General features: G+C 37.4%; 1 protein-coding gene across 4 annotated transcripts in view; it reads left to right on the top strand.

Moving 5' to 3' along the window:
* Positions 1-9,361, top strand: part of LOC129253516 (nicotinamidase) — a 69,693-nt gene extending 60,332 nt beyond the window's left edge. For all 4 annotated transcript variants that reach the window (XM_054891927.1, XM_054891930.1, XM_054891929.1 and 1 more), the window contains exons 4-8: positions 2,648-2,752; positions 4,101-4,235; positions 4,543-4,840; positions 4,957-5,099; positions 8,597-9,361. In XM_054891927.1, coding sequence (XP_054747902.1) covers positions 2,648-2,752; positions 4,101-4,235; positions 4,543-4,840; positions 4,957-5,099; positions 8,597-8,716 — 801 coding nt within the window. In that variant the 3' untranslated portion in view covers positions 8,717-9,361. The remainder of the gene's footprint in view (positions 1-2,647; positions 2,753-4,100; positions 4,236-4,542; positions 4,841-4,956; positions 5,100-8,596) is intronic.
* The last annotated feature ends 5,508 nt before the right edge of the window (positions 9,362-14,869 follow it).

The following is a 14,869-nucleotide window of genomic DNA, read 5'->3' as shown; positions in this document are numbered from 1 at the left end:
TCCAATTGGCGCCGGTTAGCACGAAAAAGAAACAACTGGCGCACTTTGTTAAAGTTGGCCAAAATCGCGTAAGCGGTTATCACGCCAATTAAGAAGAAGAATTGGAAATATTATATTGAACGACCAATATTATTATTGTTATTATGATGTCATAAGTATGAGCTATAGTGGAAGCCTTACTTGGTCTGTCTGGTGTCTATTATCCCCTATTTTCGATGGATTAAAGACGACAGGAATCAAATAGGAAAGCCTCCATATAGCCAGAGCAATAATTTACGGCATTCTGTCCTCTATTTAAACAAAAATTGTGAATTTCTATGACTTTGGGTAGGTTTAAAATGTGAAACTATCTAAAGTGGCCACCATTGATTAGATTAGATTTGATTTGTGGGCGGTTGGACAAATCCAAGCACTCAGTCAGGAAGAACATTGTATTACACCCGGATAGAAGTGGAAGAATAGAGAAACAGGATCAACACAGTATGGATGGTAAGGCGGAAAAATTGATTTGAGGTTACTCTTTCGCAAATCTTTTGGATTCATTGGTGAATCTTAAGAGATCCGGAAGAGGAAGAGTATCCTAACTTTAGCCAAACTCAGTGCATTGCAATCCAACAGCCTAAGTCTGATTCTAGAAACCGCGAGCCGGCTAAGCTTATTGGGTCGTCAATGATTTCCAGGGGTAGCCATATGCTGAACACACGCGTTGTGCTCTGTGATTACACCCACCAGTACTCTCGGGTTCTTCCTACTAAGTTTTAGGAGAATGTCGCTAGTTTTGTGTTTAGTTCTTTTACAAAGCACTTGGCTACTCTGCAGAAGCCCAATTCAGACCATTGTCTTCTACATGAAATCGCCAATCCATAGTTGAATTGATGCAGAATTGACTCCTAGACGAGGTTAAGGGCTTCGTGGTATGCTTACAGTGCCTTCATTAGCCAGTTTATCAGCCAACTCGCTCCCTGTAATACCGCAATGCCCAGGAACTCAAGCACGAAAAACTTTATTGTGTTTTGCAATATTGTTCAGTTTTGTCTTATATTGACCGAGTAAATTTGAAAAGCAGCTAAGTTTAGCAAGGGCTTTCAGTGCAGATTGACAGTCAATACAAATTCCAATACTGTTGCCCCGCCACTTTTTCTCAAGTAGCCAGTACGCCACATTCAAGATGGCATAGACTTTCGTAAGGAATACAGTGGCCAATTGCCCTGTGGCATAGGAGTACTTAGTGTCTTCGTCAAAGTACCATCCAGATCCGCTTCCATCACTGACCTTGGATCCGTCGGTGTAAAAAGTGTGCTGAATGTGCCATTAGTAGGTTCTCTGGTCTTAACCATTGGTCTCTATCTGGGATCAAAACATCATACTTCCTATCGAAGCTAACGTAAGACACCCGATTGTCCGCTAGCATCGAAAGCTGTGCACCATTTCGACGACTGGTGGCATATCTGACAGTGACCAGTATTTTCTTCGTTTCCTCAGACCCCGTTTAACTTGATCATGCACGCCACCTTCATGGCTTTTTTTTTGAATTTGAAGATCTGGAGGTCGCAAGTTCTGGATGGCATGAACGGCATCACCAGTTGCCGGACTCATAGTACCCAAAGAGATCCAAGAACGTACACATCTGTTGCCTGGTTAGGGGGCTTACTCTGGAATTAACTTGAGTAGCCTTCCACCATACTACTGGGGCGTATGTAATAATGGGTCTAATCAGGTTGATGTATAACCCGTACACTATCGCCGCTCTTAGACCCCATGTCCATTGATAGTGACGAATAGTTTGAAACCCCTCGATAGTTTTTGGTAGCGTGAAAATATAAAGAGGCAAAATATAGGGTTATTCAATAGGTGCGCTTCAACTTTTTTCCGATATGGAGGGCGAACGACGCAATATTTTTTATTTTTCGCTTGCCATTTGTAAACTTCATTAGTATACATTTCATCATGGAACGCTAAACACTTGAGCAACGATTGCAAATACGAAGGAAGAAGAATATAAATCAAAAAAACTGTTAAGTACGATCGTTTGTATTGAACATTTTTATTTCAATATTCCTCAATATTTACCACTGTCCAATGCCCAATGCCATTTAGAAACTTGTCTCTCTCCCTAATAAAATTTATTGTCCAGTTGTGATTCCACTTTGGTCAGTCTCGTTATTCTTAGCGATGTTTTTAATGTTAATGTCGCAGCTGGTTGTTTGCTTTTCGTTGACCAAATGTTTGAAAACAAGTGTGATTGTGTGAGTTTGTGACTTTTACAAACTGGAAATTATATGCCAAAAATATGTTTGAAAAATTCATTTGCTCCTCATGAATATCCGACATTTCATATACCCCAAACCACCCAAACCGCAAGTATTGCTGCGCTGCCATCATCAAATTTCATATCCTACCAGCTTCCTTCCGCTACTTACCGGCTATTGTAAATTTTACTTGACTCGCTGCTATGCTCAACTTCGCCTTTACCAAATAATGTGAGTGGGGGTGTGTGTGTAGATATATATATGTATAACTTTTATATATTATTTTCTGCGAACGCGTGTGTGCCTGCAGAGTACTCCGAAATTTTTCCCACATTAACTTTACTTTCTTTCTCCATTATTTGCACATACAAACATGGCTACATCCCACATTGGCGCAGATTGTACGACCGGTGAACGCTTTCCTCATTATTGATGTACAGAATGATTTTATAAGTGGATCCTTGGATATAAGTAATTGCAGTGCACAGCAGAAAGGACATGAGGTGAGTGCTTAAAAGTGCGCTTGGCGTACTCAAGTAGGGATGCGTTGTGTCGGGTTGGATAGCCGGGGATGCTGACTGCGAAAATGAATCCGTACTCTCCTATTCGTGAGTGTGTTTAGATGGTCTGCATACAAGAGAGAAGAAAGGGAAATAAAGTGAGAATAATAGAAAATGAAAACAAGAAGAAAAAGAAAAGTTAGCTCGCTGGTAAAGGCAAAGGCAAAGGTGAAGGCGAAGATGTAGTCGAAGACGAAAATACAAAACATGTCCTGTGGGCGAGCATTCTAGGAGATTCAAGGAGAATGTATTTCATAAGGTGCTGCGCGACGAAAGCTAGGTCAGATAACTAAAATTGGTTGAAATGTAAAAAGATTATATATATTTATGTTCCAAATTTTCCCTGCAGATGTTCTATTTGAAATATATTTGTATAGTAGTTAAAGATATTAAACAAAATCTTAAAATTGTAAGATTATTTTCAAAATTTCTTCCGTTTTTGTAAAAAGTATATTTTATCAAAAAAAAGAACAAATCAAAATTTTTAAAAATAATAAATAAACCGACTATATTTCACTTTAAAAACTCTACACAAAAATTTTCAAAATTGAATAAATCCCAAAATTTCCACAACTTCTTCAGCCCTTTTGTTTTAAGTATATTTTGTCCTAAAGAATAAGAACACATAAAAATCTATAAAAATGTTAAAAGACCAGAATATTTTCGACTTTGAAAACTCTACACCAAAATTTTCAACATGGAATAAATCTCAAAATTGTTTCAGTTCTTGTTTCAAAGTATATTTTCTCACAAAAAAAAAAAAATAAATAAAAATTTATAAACAACTTTTCAAAATAATAATAAATGAAAGTTTATAAACAATTTTTTCAACATTTTTTCAATTCACTTCTTATTATCTCAAGCCTACAAATAAACCAATTTTCAGAAAAATGTACGACCTTGTCCAAAATACTTGGTTCACTTGACATGAAATCGCTCATACCACGAGTACATTGCATATAAAAAGGTATAATAAACGCGAGTACACACATATACAGATACATACATATATGTGTGTATATGTTTATGCATGCAGCGACCGGCGAACGGATATAGTGAGAACGTCGCGTGTCTGTCGACATGTTATTAAGCTTCAGCTTTGCTGGGGAAGTGAGAACGGAAGTACTCTACTCGAGTAACTTCCTCGCTTGTTGCCTTTGCCTTGCTTTCCATTGTGTCTTAGCTTTAGATGGTTGAGTGTCTTGTGCCCAAATTTCAAATGAATTTGTTCTGCACAACATTAATGAAATATTTATAAAATTTCTGAAATTAATTTTTCTTTTCTGCTTAGATTTTGGAACCCATCAACAATCTGCTGGAGACTGTGGACTTTGATGCTATTTTCTATTCACTGGATTGGCATCCAAGCGACCACGTTTCGTTTATAGATAATGTGAAAATGCGGCCTTTGGATGAGTCGTCGCCGGTAAGCAAACAAAAAAGAAAAAAAAACAACAAGTAGGATTAATTATTTATTTTATGTTTGCTTTGTGGCAGATTTGGCTTTGTTAGACGCCATTAAACGTCCATCAAATGTTTCACTTCGACGATGGTCATTTGAGAAAATTTTAAATTTTAAAAGTCTGAATAAATTCAACAATTAAATTCTCACGATTTTTATATCTCCTTTTGCTCATATATTTACAAAAAATTATAACTAATAATATAAAAAATATAAATTATATTTCCATTTCATACCTCTATATATAAGAAACTCCTCTCATTCGTTTCAGATCGATGCTGATTCGGCGCAAGTTTTCGACACTGTCATCTTTGCTGGTCCACCACCAATGAAGCAACGCCTTTGGCCGCGTCATTGCGTGCAGGATTCGTGGGGCGCTGAGTTGCATAAGGAATTAAAAGTAGTAGATAACGGCGTCAAAATTTATAAAGGCACAAATCCTGAAGTCGATTCGTATTCGGTGTTCTGGGACAATAAGAAACTCTCCGATACTACCCTGAATGGCCAGCTGAAGTTGAAGGGCACGACAGACATCTACGTGTGCGGATTGGCGTATGATGTGTGTGTGGGTGAGTGAATGCGAAGAAAGTTTATTTGTAAGAATGTAAAAATATTAGAAAAATATTATAATAAATATTAGAAATAGTAGAAATTTTTCGCAAAATAATTTTTAATCATTTTTCAGGCGCAACTGCTGTCGACGCCTTGTCAGTTGGTTATCGTACAATTTTGATTGATGACTGTTGTCGCGGCACCGATTTCCATGATATCGAACATACCAAGGAGAAGGTTATTAGTAATCACGGTGTGGTTGTGCATTCGAATGAGGTAAGTCGAAAAGTAATTTTAATATACAAGGTGGCGCAAAATTAGTCACCCTAGTCCCATATCAATCATATTTGAGACTTGTGAGTTAGACAGCTGCAGTATACAAACAGACAAGCAATGGAGCGTGTAAAGGTCCAAATAAAGGTTTCCATCACTATTTTTTTTTTTTTTGGATAAAAAAGTTGTTTAAAAGTAAATTTGGATAATTAATTTTACGCCGCTTTGTACATACAAATATGTTACATACGCATAAAGTGGGTGAGTTGGTGATAAGGCCGCCATTTATTAGTACATTTCGACTATATTTTTTCAACTTTCTTTCTTTTTTTTATTTTATGACAAAAACCACATAAATGCAAGTTTCAAACTTTGTGGCAAAATTTAAAAAAATCAGCCTATTTCCATCAAAATTTCACACTTTTTATTCAGAATTTTTATAAAATTTTTGAATATGAAGTTTTATAGTCTATTTTTTTCTAGGATATTGAAGTGCAAGTTTAAAGTGACGCAAAATGCTGCTTAATTTTTTGTCTTCCATATAAAAAAAATCCAACATTTACTGCGTACGGAAGAAAAGGCGTGACACCTCAATGAAAAAATTTGTCAATAATTAATGTTATTTTAAAGTCAGCTGAATTTTGCACTTCGTAATCCCTAAATCCGATGGGCTATAAAACTGCATACCCAGAAAAATTTTAGAAATTTTGGTTGAAAAGTTGAAAATTTTGACGGAATGTTGGAAAAAATTTAAAAATTTTGTACAGAGTTTGAAACATTGTTTTGTATGGTCTGTGTTGTGGTATGAGCAAAATTTCTATAAAAAATTATAATTCTGCCACGGGATGTTCTGATATATGAGAAAAAATCGTAGGAGCACAAGTTAATAGTGACTAGGCCAAGTATGTAGTACCCGGTTGTTGTTGTTGTGGCAATTTATTAGTACCCGATCTTCTAGCGTGTGTACTAACAGGCCAATCCGTAATAAGAACCTGAAAATGGTTTCCAACATTCAGACTTCGTTTGCGAAAATCGGGTTTCGTTTGAGTTCAAAATTGGTTCAAAAGAGCTTGGCCTGATGGAAATAGAAGTGCTTCTGTTTTTCTACCTGGTGTGAAATTTGATACTTGTTTGACATCATCAAGCAACCTTCTCTGAGTAGCTCGCTCGTTAACAACTTCGCTTTCGGAAGTGTTTCTATCAGCAGCGACTGAAATACTAATTCTACCAAGAGCTGATTCCTTCCAGCAGAGCTTTTCATTGCTTAAATAAAATAGATTTAATTACAAAAGGCAGGACTTACCCGACAAAAATCGTTATCTCTCGGGGATGACCAGTTTTGATGACTAGTTTTGTCTGAAAAAATTTCCCAAATGGAAAGACGTTCTTCCTCTTAGATAGTCTGACCAGACATTCGCCTCAAACTCTACGCTACTAATCATGTTTTCAGACAGTCTTAAAGAGAAATACTAAAGGAGTTTTAGAATTTCATTTAAGTCCTATTTTACTCAGTGTTATATCAAATAGTGTGAAGCAACGCGGTTCGGTGCAGGGAACGTTGCCTCGGTAGGCTTTTCTGCTATAGCCTGAATTCTCTACGGATTCTTGAAACTGCATACGGCCGCATAGCATAACCAGATTGTGGGAGAGTACCATTTACTTGCTTCGCGGTTCCATACGTTCCAGACCCACTGTGGAAAAGAAATATCGAATAAGAGCAAAATCCTCTTCTAATCGCGGTGGCCCTTTTGCGGGTAATGGCAAACCTCCGCATACGCCTCTGTCTGTCATAGAACAAAATCTCATACAAACTATCTGCCGCTTGGTGGGAGCATAGATGTAGGATAACATGAAGATGCAAATTTAAAATTGGAGGAAACGTGGTCCAGCAACTGTAAACTATGAGGCCGCAAATTACTCTACATACAAGTGATAAAAATCTTTATATCGACCTTTACGCGCTCCATTGAATGTCTGTTTGTATACTGTAGTTGCCCAGTTCACAGGTCTCATATATAATATGATTGACGTACAAGCAGGACGAAACATAACTCCAACTACTGGACTGGACAGTATACGGACAGACATTAAACGACATTCATTGGGCGACCCTTAGTAGCTTCCTAAACTTCCGCCACCCGAATGCCGCTATCGGAGTCCAACCGCCTGGTATTGCTGATGAAGAGCTGCAACTGCCTCGCGAGACCTGCGTATCTTTGGCCAAATTACGTTCTGGATATTGTTACATACGTCTCGCAGCGCCAAAAATGCGCCAAAAGAAAAATTGTTTTTAGAAGGGATATAGAAATAAATATACAAAAATTTTATACCTTGTTTATTAGTACTTAAACTTTATAAAAAAATTGATTTTAATTTTTTTTTACAAAAATTAGTATATTAAAAATCATGTGACCCAAAGTACAATGAAAAAAAAGTTGCTCCACGGCCTGCATCTTTTCTCTTTGAAATGTTGAAGGATCTGTAAAAAGTAAAAAATTCTTGTAAAATAAAGTTGTTGTTTAATCTGTGGAGCCGGATTTTTGAATTTCGAAAAATTTTGAACTTACGGCATTTTAAAAAAAGTATGAGTTTTACGTCCTAAATGTCGCACTTTAATTATGTTTATAAATATTTTTAATAAAAATGTCAAAAATCAAATCTCTAGAGAAAACACTTTCGAATAATAATTATAGAAAAACCACATCAAAATATATTAAAAACTGTATGAGTTATCAATGCAGACCATGCCGGAAAAAGTAGTTTCGCGAAAAACGAGTTTAAACTTTCAAGTGCATTTTGCTCGAGTCCAGCTGCCTCAAATGAAGGACAGCTACCTGTGCGCATCAAACTCTCGTCGGGCAGTTACATTTTCTACCATAACTTTGTATGTATGGGGAATTTTCACAATCGACTTCCACAGAAATACGCCTAGAACTATAAAAAATAATAATCTGAAAAAAAAATTGATTTTGTTTTTAATTCTGGACGTATGTTACCCCTTAAACGCCTACTTATCTGGAATCGACCCCGACATATCCCATATATTACCAGCATGCGAAGTCACACCGCACGACTTTAACTACCTATTCACATGCCCCATAAAACCTACTCATCTAACATCCCTCTGTCTCTGGACCCAATCTGTCGAAAAAGCACAGGCCTATCGTTAGATGACTTAGACAAAGACAATCGGTGACTACACCGCACTGGTGGGCCTTAGTGAGCTACAACAATCAGAAAAACAACATTGTCATTTGCAAAAGTTATAAATCTTCCGTGAGGGTGATTAATTTTGCGCCACTTTGTACGTTTGCATGCATCTAACACTTTACCCACTCAGAATCATTTTTTCATTTTTATCTATTTGATAAAAAAATTATTCAGAAACATAATTGGATGATTAATTTTGCGCCGTATATATAAATAGAATAAATATAAAATAGAGAATTAAAAAAGACGATGACACACGAAAATAACTTTTATGCTTTCCTCCTTTTCAGGTTCGCGGCATGATCGAGGGTCGCGATCGACGCCCAGAGCTAGGCTATAAACTGGCAATGGAACTGAAGAATCCCGAATCGGCGCTTTCGCAGCGTAACGGCATACGTCCAATCGATTAAATGGCGCTGCATGCGAAAGCATAAGAACCGTCGGCGCGCCAGAAGGACAGCAGTGAACCAATTTTTCCAGTTTCCTATATGAAAACGCTTACATAAAGATCTTGCAAAGCAGCTTTAAAGACATGCGCTAGAAACGTTCTAGAAAAATACACAAATAGCTAAAATACCACAATTAAATATACATACATACATACACGCATACTAACTAGTGCATATCACTGGTGAGGATATGCGCCGATATGAAACGGAGCTATTTAAAGACACAAAAACGCGAATATTTGTAGAGTAGTGGCCTAACTTATAAAACAAAGAATAAATTATTTTAAATATTTTAACTTATTACATACAAATAATAGATAATACATACATAGATACTATACAAGAATGATACTTAACAACATTGTACCAAACCCAGGTATTTACGCTTACTGAGTGAAATATTGAAATCTCGCGCACATGACAGTGAAAATGCAACGCTTACATTTACAATATTTATAGTAAAATACATACATACTTACGTACATACTTGAAAATTTTGGATGGAAAAGGGTATATGAACATTGAGTGTGTAAAGTGTGAAAGTGAAGAAATGCGATATTAAAGATAGAAAACTAAATAAAATAAAACTAGAAAAATACAAATATATCTGTGCATGTGTATGTATTTATGGGGAGCCTGGATTTTTAATATTTCAGTATTCACTGCTTTAAGTCTTAAGCGCTTTTAGGGCTTTCGCTCAAAATGAAACTGCAAACTCGCAAATGCCACAAAATATGAATAATTTTCCACTCACACATTTCCAAATGCAGCGTCAAGGCAACATGTGACTAATTGAATTCACTTGAAATGCGACATTAATAAGTTTAACAATTCTAATTCGCTTGCCTCACTTTGTCCACCCTTTTACCCACCTCTTTGCCCCTTTACCACTTGGTCCCTGACTGTTGCTATGCTGTTGCTGTGCTTGCAGCATAACCTTAAAAATTTACGAAGTGCCACAAAAACGAGACGAAAACCAAAAGCGGAAAAACGCTTCGTTAGCACAACCGCAAATTGGATAAAACTTCCGGCAAAGCGAGAACGAGTAATATGAAAAGCTAGGCACTGCGTTATGGCCATATGCGCTCGCTCAATATTTTTGTAGAGTTCAAGTTGGCTGCGCTAGACTTTGCGGTGGCAATGTGCTGCAGATGAGGGCTTAGAGCGGAGCGCTTAGCGGTTGTTTTAATTTTTTATGTTCCCCTGCGCGAGAAATGACATATGAAAGTTTCCGATATGGCAAAAAAAAAGTTTGGTAGCAGTGTAGTGGAAGAAGCCAAACCCAAAAACCAAGAACAAAAAAATTAAAACCAAAAAAAAACGAGCCAAAAATAATCATAAAAAGTCATAAGCAGTCAAATGTTGCGCTAATTGATTCTGACTGAGCAAATTCCCTGCACTTACCCTTGGCAATATTAAACTTTTTAACTAATTATCATTCGCTCAAGTGAGTCGCACTGTGCTTTGGTTCATGCCTTAATTTCTTAAGAAATCAAAGAAAAGAGAAAAGTAAAAGTTATGTATTCTGAAAAAATTTATTTAGAACAAATGCAGTTATATAAAAGTATGTACATGAGGGTGCGTTATATTCAACAAAAAAGAAAAAAATTAATAAATAAATAAAAATAAAAAATCAGTATTGTTTTTCCATCGGAATTATAAAATTTATTATGTTTCCAGACCTCCGTCAAATTTTCGAAATTTTTTCGGAAATATATTAAGATATACGTGCGCCGGATTGATTGAAAAGTTTAAGCTCTAAAGATTTCCATAAATGTTTACAAATTTTCTCAACAGAATGAATATAGTGAAAACAAAAATTTGAACGCGAATGGTTTAATTTTGCAAGAAATGAAACAAGTAAATTAATTTCCAAAAAACTTTTTTTTACAAAAATTCACCTCAGATTGGGCCACGGACTGTGGTTTAAGTGTAAACCCGAGAAAAACTAATCTGATGCTATTCACCATGAACTCCAAGGTAGCAAACTTTAATTCCTCAAAACTAAACGGTCTCACGCTAACTCAACAGGCGAAATACCTAGGTGTTAGCCTAGACCCCAAACTCAGATGGAAGTTCAAAGAAAGGGTTGCCCATATTCGACGGACCCGACGGATTTCGATGACTCTTTGGGCCCATTCCAATCGACGAGGCTTGTCCGCATGCAACAATCTTTGCGTCAATTGAATCTTATACGGGAATAAATGCAAACCAATGCGGATAATTCGTTATAAAGTGGTTCGAGCAATGCCCAACTGCTGAGAACGGCGATTTTGGGATGTCCTTGGTGACGTCTCAACACGTCTCAGCACTGGCAATATTCTCATCCGATCGCCTTGGTCGCATCACCAGTCGAAAACCTTTCGTACAAACGTTTAATGGGGTTCTTAGAAGACGCACTTTTTACATTATTTAATTTTTTATACGCACGTTGAGTTTTCACAATTGACTTCTTTTGTTGAACGTAAATTTCAACAATTTTGGAGCGCTCGCGTGGCGTGTACTGTTCCATGGTAAAATCTGTTTGGGCTGACACTTCCAAAGCGATCTGACGTCTCTGTCAAAAGATACAGGGTTGCCAGATGGGTCCGTCGAATATTGGCGACCCTGTACACGTGTAAGAGACCAACCAAAACTATCCAATTGGTCCTACACAGCCATTGTAAGGCGAATACTAGCTTATGCGGCACTAGTTTGATGGCCTGCAACAGAAAAGAAATACAACAAAACTAAGCTGAACAAGATACAAAGAACAGCGTGTATCTTAACTACAGGAGCGCTTAGCACCGGTCCTACAGAAGCGCTCAATGTACTAACTCATCTGCTAACATTAGATTTACACATTAAAACAATCGCTACTTGCAGTGCGGTGAGACTCAGAGACATAGGAAGCTGGACAACAAGGTCGTACGGTCACAGTAAGATCCTCCTACAGGGACCCTCGCTGCTCAAAAACAGATCAGACTACACAGTCCACAACCTTAACTTCAAGAAAGGCTTTACGGTACGTTTTCCACCGAGAGCCGAATGGAGCAAAGCGAAGGTGATTGGAAGATACGATATCGAAATCTATACCGATGGTTCTAAGATGAACTGTGGTGTGGGAGCTGGCTTCCATTCGGAGCCACTCAACCTATCTCAGTCAATTCGACTTCCTGACTATGCCAGCGCGTTCCAGGCAGAACTGTTAGCGTTCAGAGAACATGCAAATCACTAAAACTCTACAAGGAAGTTGGTGCAAGAGTAGCTATCTTCTCAGACAGTCAAACAGCTATAAAGGCCTTAGACTCCAATTCCATTTCCATCATCCAAACTAGTCTTACAGTGTAGAGAGGAGCTGGAATTGCTTAGTCATTGGCTTGAAATCACTCTGATATGGGTGCCCAGTCATAGGAACATGCGAGGTAATGAGATGGCAGATGAGATAGCAAGAAAAGGTTCGACACTAGACTTGGCAGAGGCGGTGGCAGCCTCCACCCCACTGAACACAATAAAAGCATCCATTGCTTCGCACTATCATGCTTCACCCGAAAGAAGATGGAAGCAATTAACTTCATGCATTACAACAAAAAACACATGGCCGTCATACCAAATCCCAAGGACGAACCAAAACATCTCACGCATCACTGCAACCCTTACAGGTCATTGGAAAGTAGGGGAATATGCAGCCAGACTCAACCTCCCCTTCAATGCCATCTGCAGAAGCTGTCAAGCGGAAGGGGCGAGAGAAAGTCTTTTCCACTACTTGTCCGGCGCTAGTTAGGGCACGACTTCGCTCCTTCGGTAAGCCTTTCTTACAGCAATGCCCCTCACTAAATGGATCTGACTTGGAAACAAAAAAAGAAAAAGAAAAAATACATCATCACATGAGGACAGTGGTAACGGTGCTGGTCACTAATTAGGATTATTTAAGTTGAAATATTCAACCACTTCAACAACAACAACATCATCTCAAATGATAAGAAGGGTTTAAATAAAAATGTTTAAACATTTTTTGAACAGAATAAAAATAATGAAAAAACAATTGGGACGTGAATTGTTTTTTTTACGAGATATGAAATGGGTGAAAAAGTTAACTAATTTTTAAAATTATTTTTCCGCAAAGGGGTTTAAAGAAAAATGTCTAAAAATTGTATCAGCAGAATCAAGATAATGACACTTGCATAATAAAAAAAAACTTGGCACGTGAATGGGTTAATTTTCTAAGAAATGAAAGGGGTGGGAAAGTTAACTAATTTTAAGAAATATTTTTTCAAAAATTCAACCCAAATGATAAGAAGGGTTTAAATAAAAATTTTATCAATAGAAAAAAAAATAATGAAAAAGAAATTTTGGACATGAATGGATTAATTTTCTAAGAAATGAAAATGGTGGAAAAGTAAACTAATTTTAAAAAACTTTTTTCGAAAAATTTACCTTAGTGAAACGATGAACGAAAATATTTATAAACAAAAGCAAAATATTTTTCCAAAAATTCATGCAAGATAATAAAAAGAGTTAGAATAAAAATGTTTAAACATGTTTTCAAAGAATCAAAAGAATGATTTTTGCAAATAAAAAAAATTAGGACATGAATGGGTTAATTTTCAAAGAAAGCAAAAGCGTGCGAAAAAACCTTTTCAATTTGGTTTTAAGGGCCTAACTAATTTAACGGGGTTTTATTTATACAGGTTTTTCGTAAGCCTATCTTTCACAAAAATTCAAAAATACCACAAAAAATAATATTATTTTGATGTCGTTGCTACAATTTTAAGAATTCTTCATACTAAAACGTAAATTGTGAAGTTATTTTTTGGAAAAATTATTTTTAAAAAAGAGTTTGAACATTTAGATTTATTTGAGGTTTGCACTTCTAACGTATAGTCTTTTGTGCCCTCTACTCATCTCAGCACCTCATCCAGATCAAATTTCCTTATTAAATTTAAGATAGAGCTGGGTTGAACTGAGCGTATATGTCTTTCTTCTGGCTGCAAATGGCCGAGAGATGTCAACGTTCTACGCGCAATCTTCTAAGGGGCATTGGAGTCTCCTGGTAATCGTCGCAGAAACGACAAGAATCAGAGGATCATATCTCGATCAAGAGCAAATGACTGCGTGCTCTGTCTGATGGCGTAGCCTCATCGTTTGGTGCCAGCAATCCTCCCTTAGCCTCAGCTCTTCACTCCTAGGCTTCTTCTTGATGGAGTGTTATCCAATAGTAAGGAAGGGCTCGAGTCTTATTACTAACAAGGCCACCGCCCCTCTTGCCAATGCATTCGCTACTTCTTTCCCAGTGTGGGTGCTTTGAAGTGATGAAATTAAAATTAAAATCCAAATAAAGAAGAAAATTATAGCAAAACTTGGAGGAAAAGTGCAACAAATTTACTCAACTTTGCTAAATCATCATCATCGGTTCCTGCTTCTCCTACTGGACTACTGGAGCATAGGACCTCAGTAAAACACCTCCATCTGGTTCCCTTTTTGCAAGAAGCTTGATTTTGTTCCAAGTTTTTCCTGACGTTTCAACTTCCTTCGGGACCGTTCTCCTCCAAGATATTTTTGGACAGATAACCTTGCGAGCACCTTGTGGATTCCAATCAAGTGCTTGACGACAGATTTCATTTGCGTCATTGCGAAGCGTATGCCCACTCCACTTCCACTTTCGCAGTGTTACCATGTTAGCTATCGGCTGAATTCTGCACCTCGCCATTACTTAGGATTTTGGGCCACGAGATCTTCAATATGCTGCGTAAACATCTGTTCACATACATTTTTTTTCCTTGTTCACTCCTCTCGGGAGCATAGGGCTTCGACAAGACTCAGTCTTGCGTTGGTTTCTATTTTGATTTCTGACAGGGTAGGTGATTAGCCTGCTGGTACCAGTCCTAAGTAGGGGGAATGCCCACCTTTCGTTGTTTAGGAACAACGCTTTCTTACTGCTTTGAGCGCCATCTGGCTCTCACATTTTTCTAGCAGAAGGATCTCACAGATGGTTGCGGACTTCCTAAATTTCGTGTGTCAGCGCTATTACCGCGGTCGGCCGCTTCACAAAAACACCAAATTCAATCTCTTTTCTAAATACCATTGCAATAGTTTTCCAATGAATTGCTCCACTGTAATGCCACATCTCGTCAC

The sequence above is a fragment of the Anastrepha obliqua genome, chromosome 1, assembly GCF_027943255.1.
Source record: "Anastrepha obliqua isolate idAnaObli1 chromosome 1, idAnaObli1_1.0, whole genome shotgun sequence".
Taxonomy (NCBI): Eukaryota; Metazoa; Arthropoda; class Insecta; order Diptera; family Tephritidae; genus Anastrepha; species Anastrepha obliqua.
This window is presented reverse-complemented; position numbering and strand designations above follow the sequence as displayed.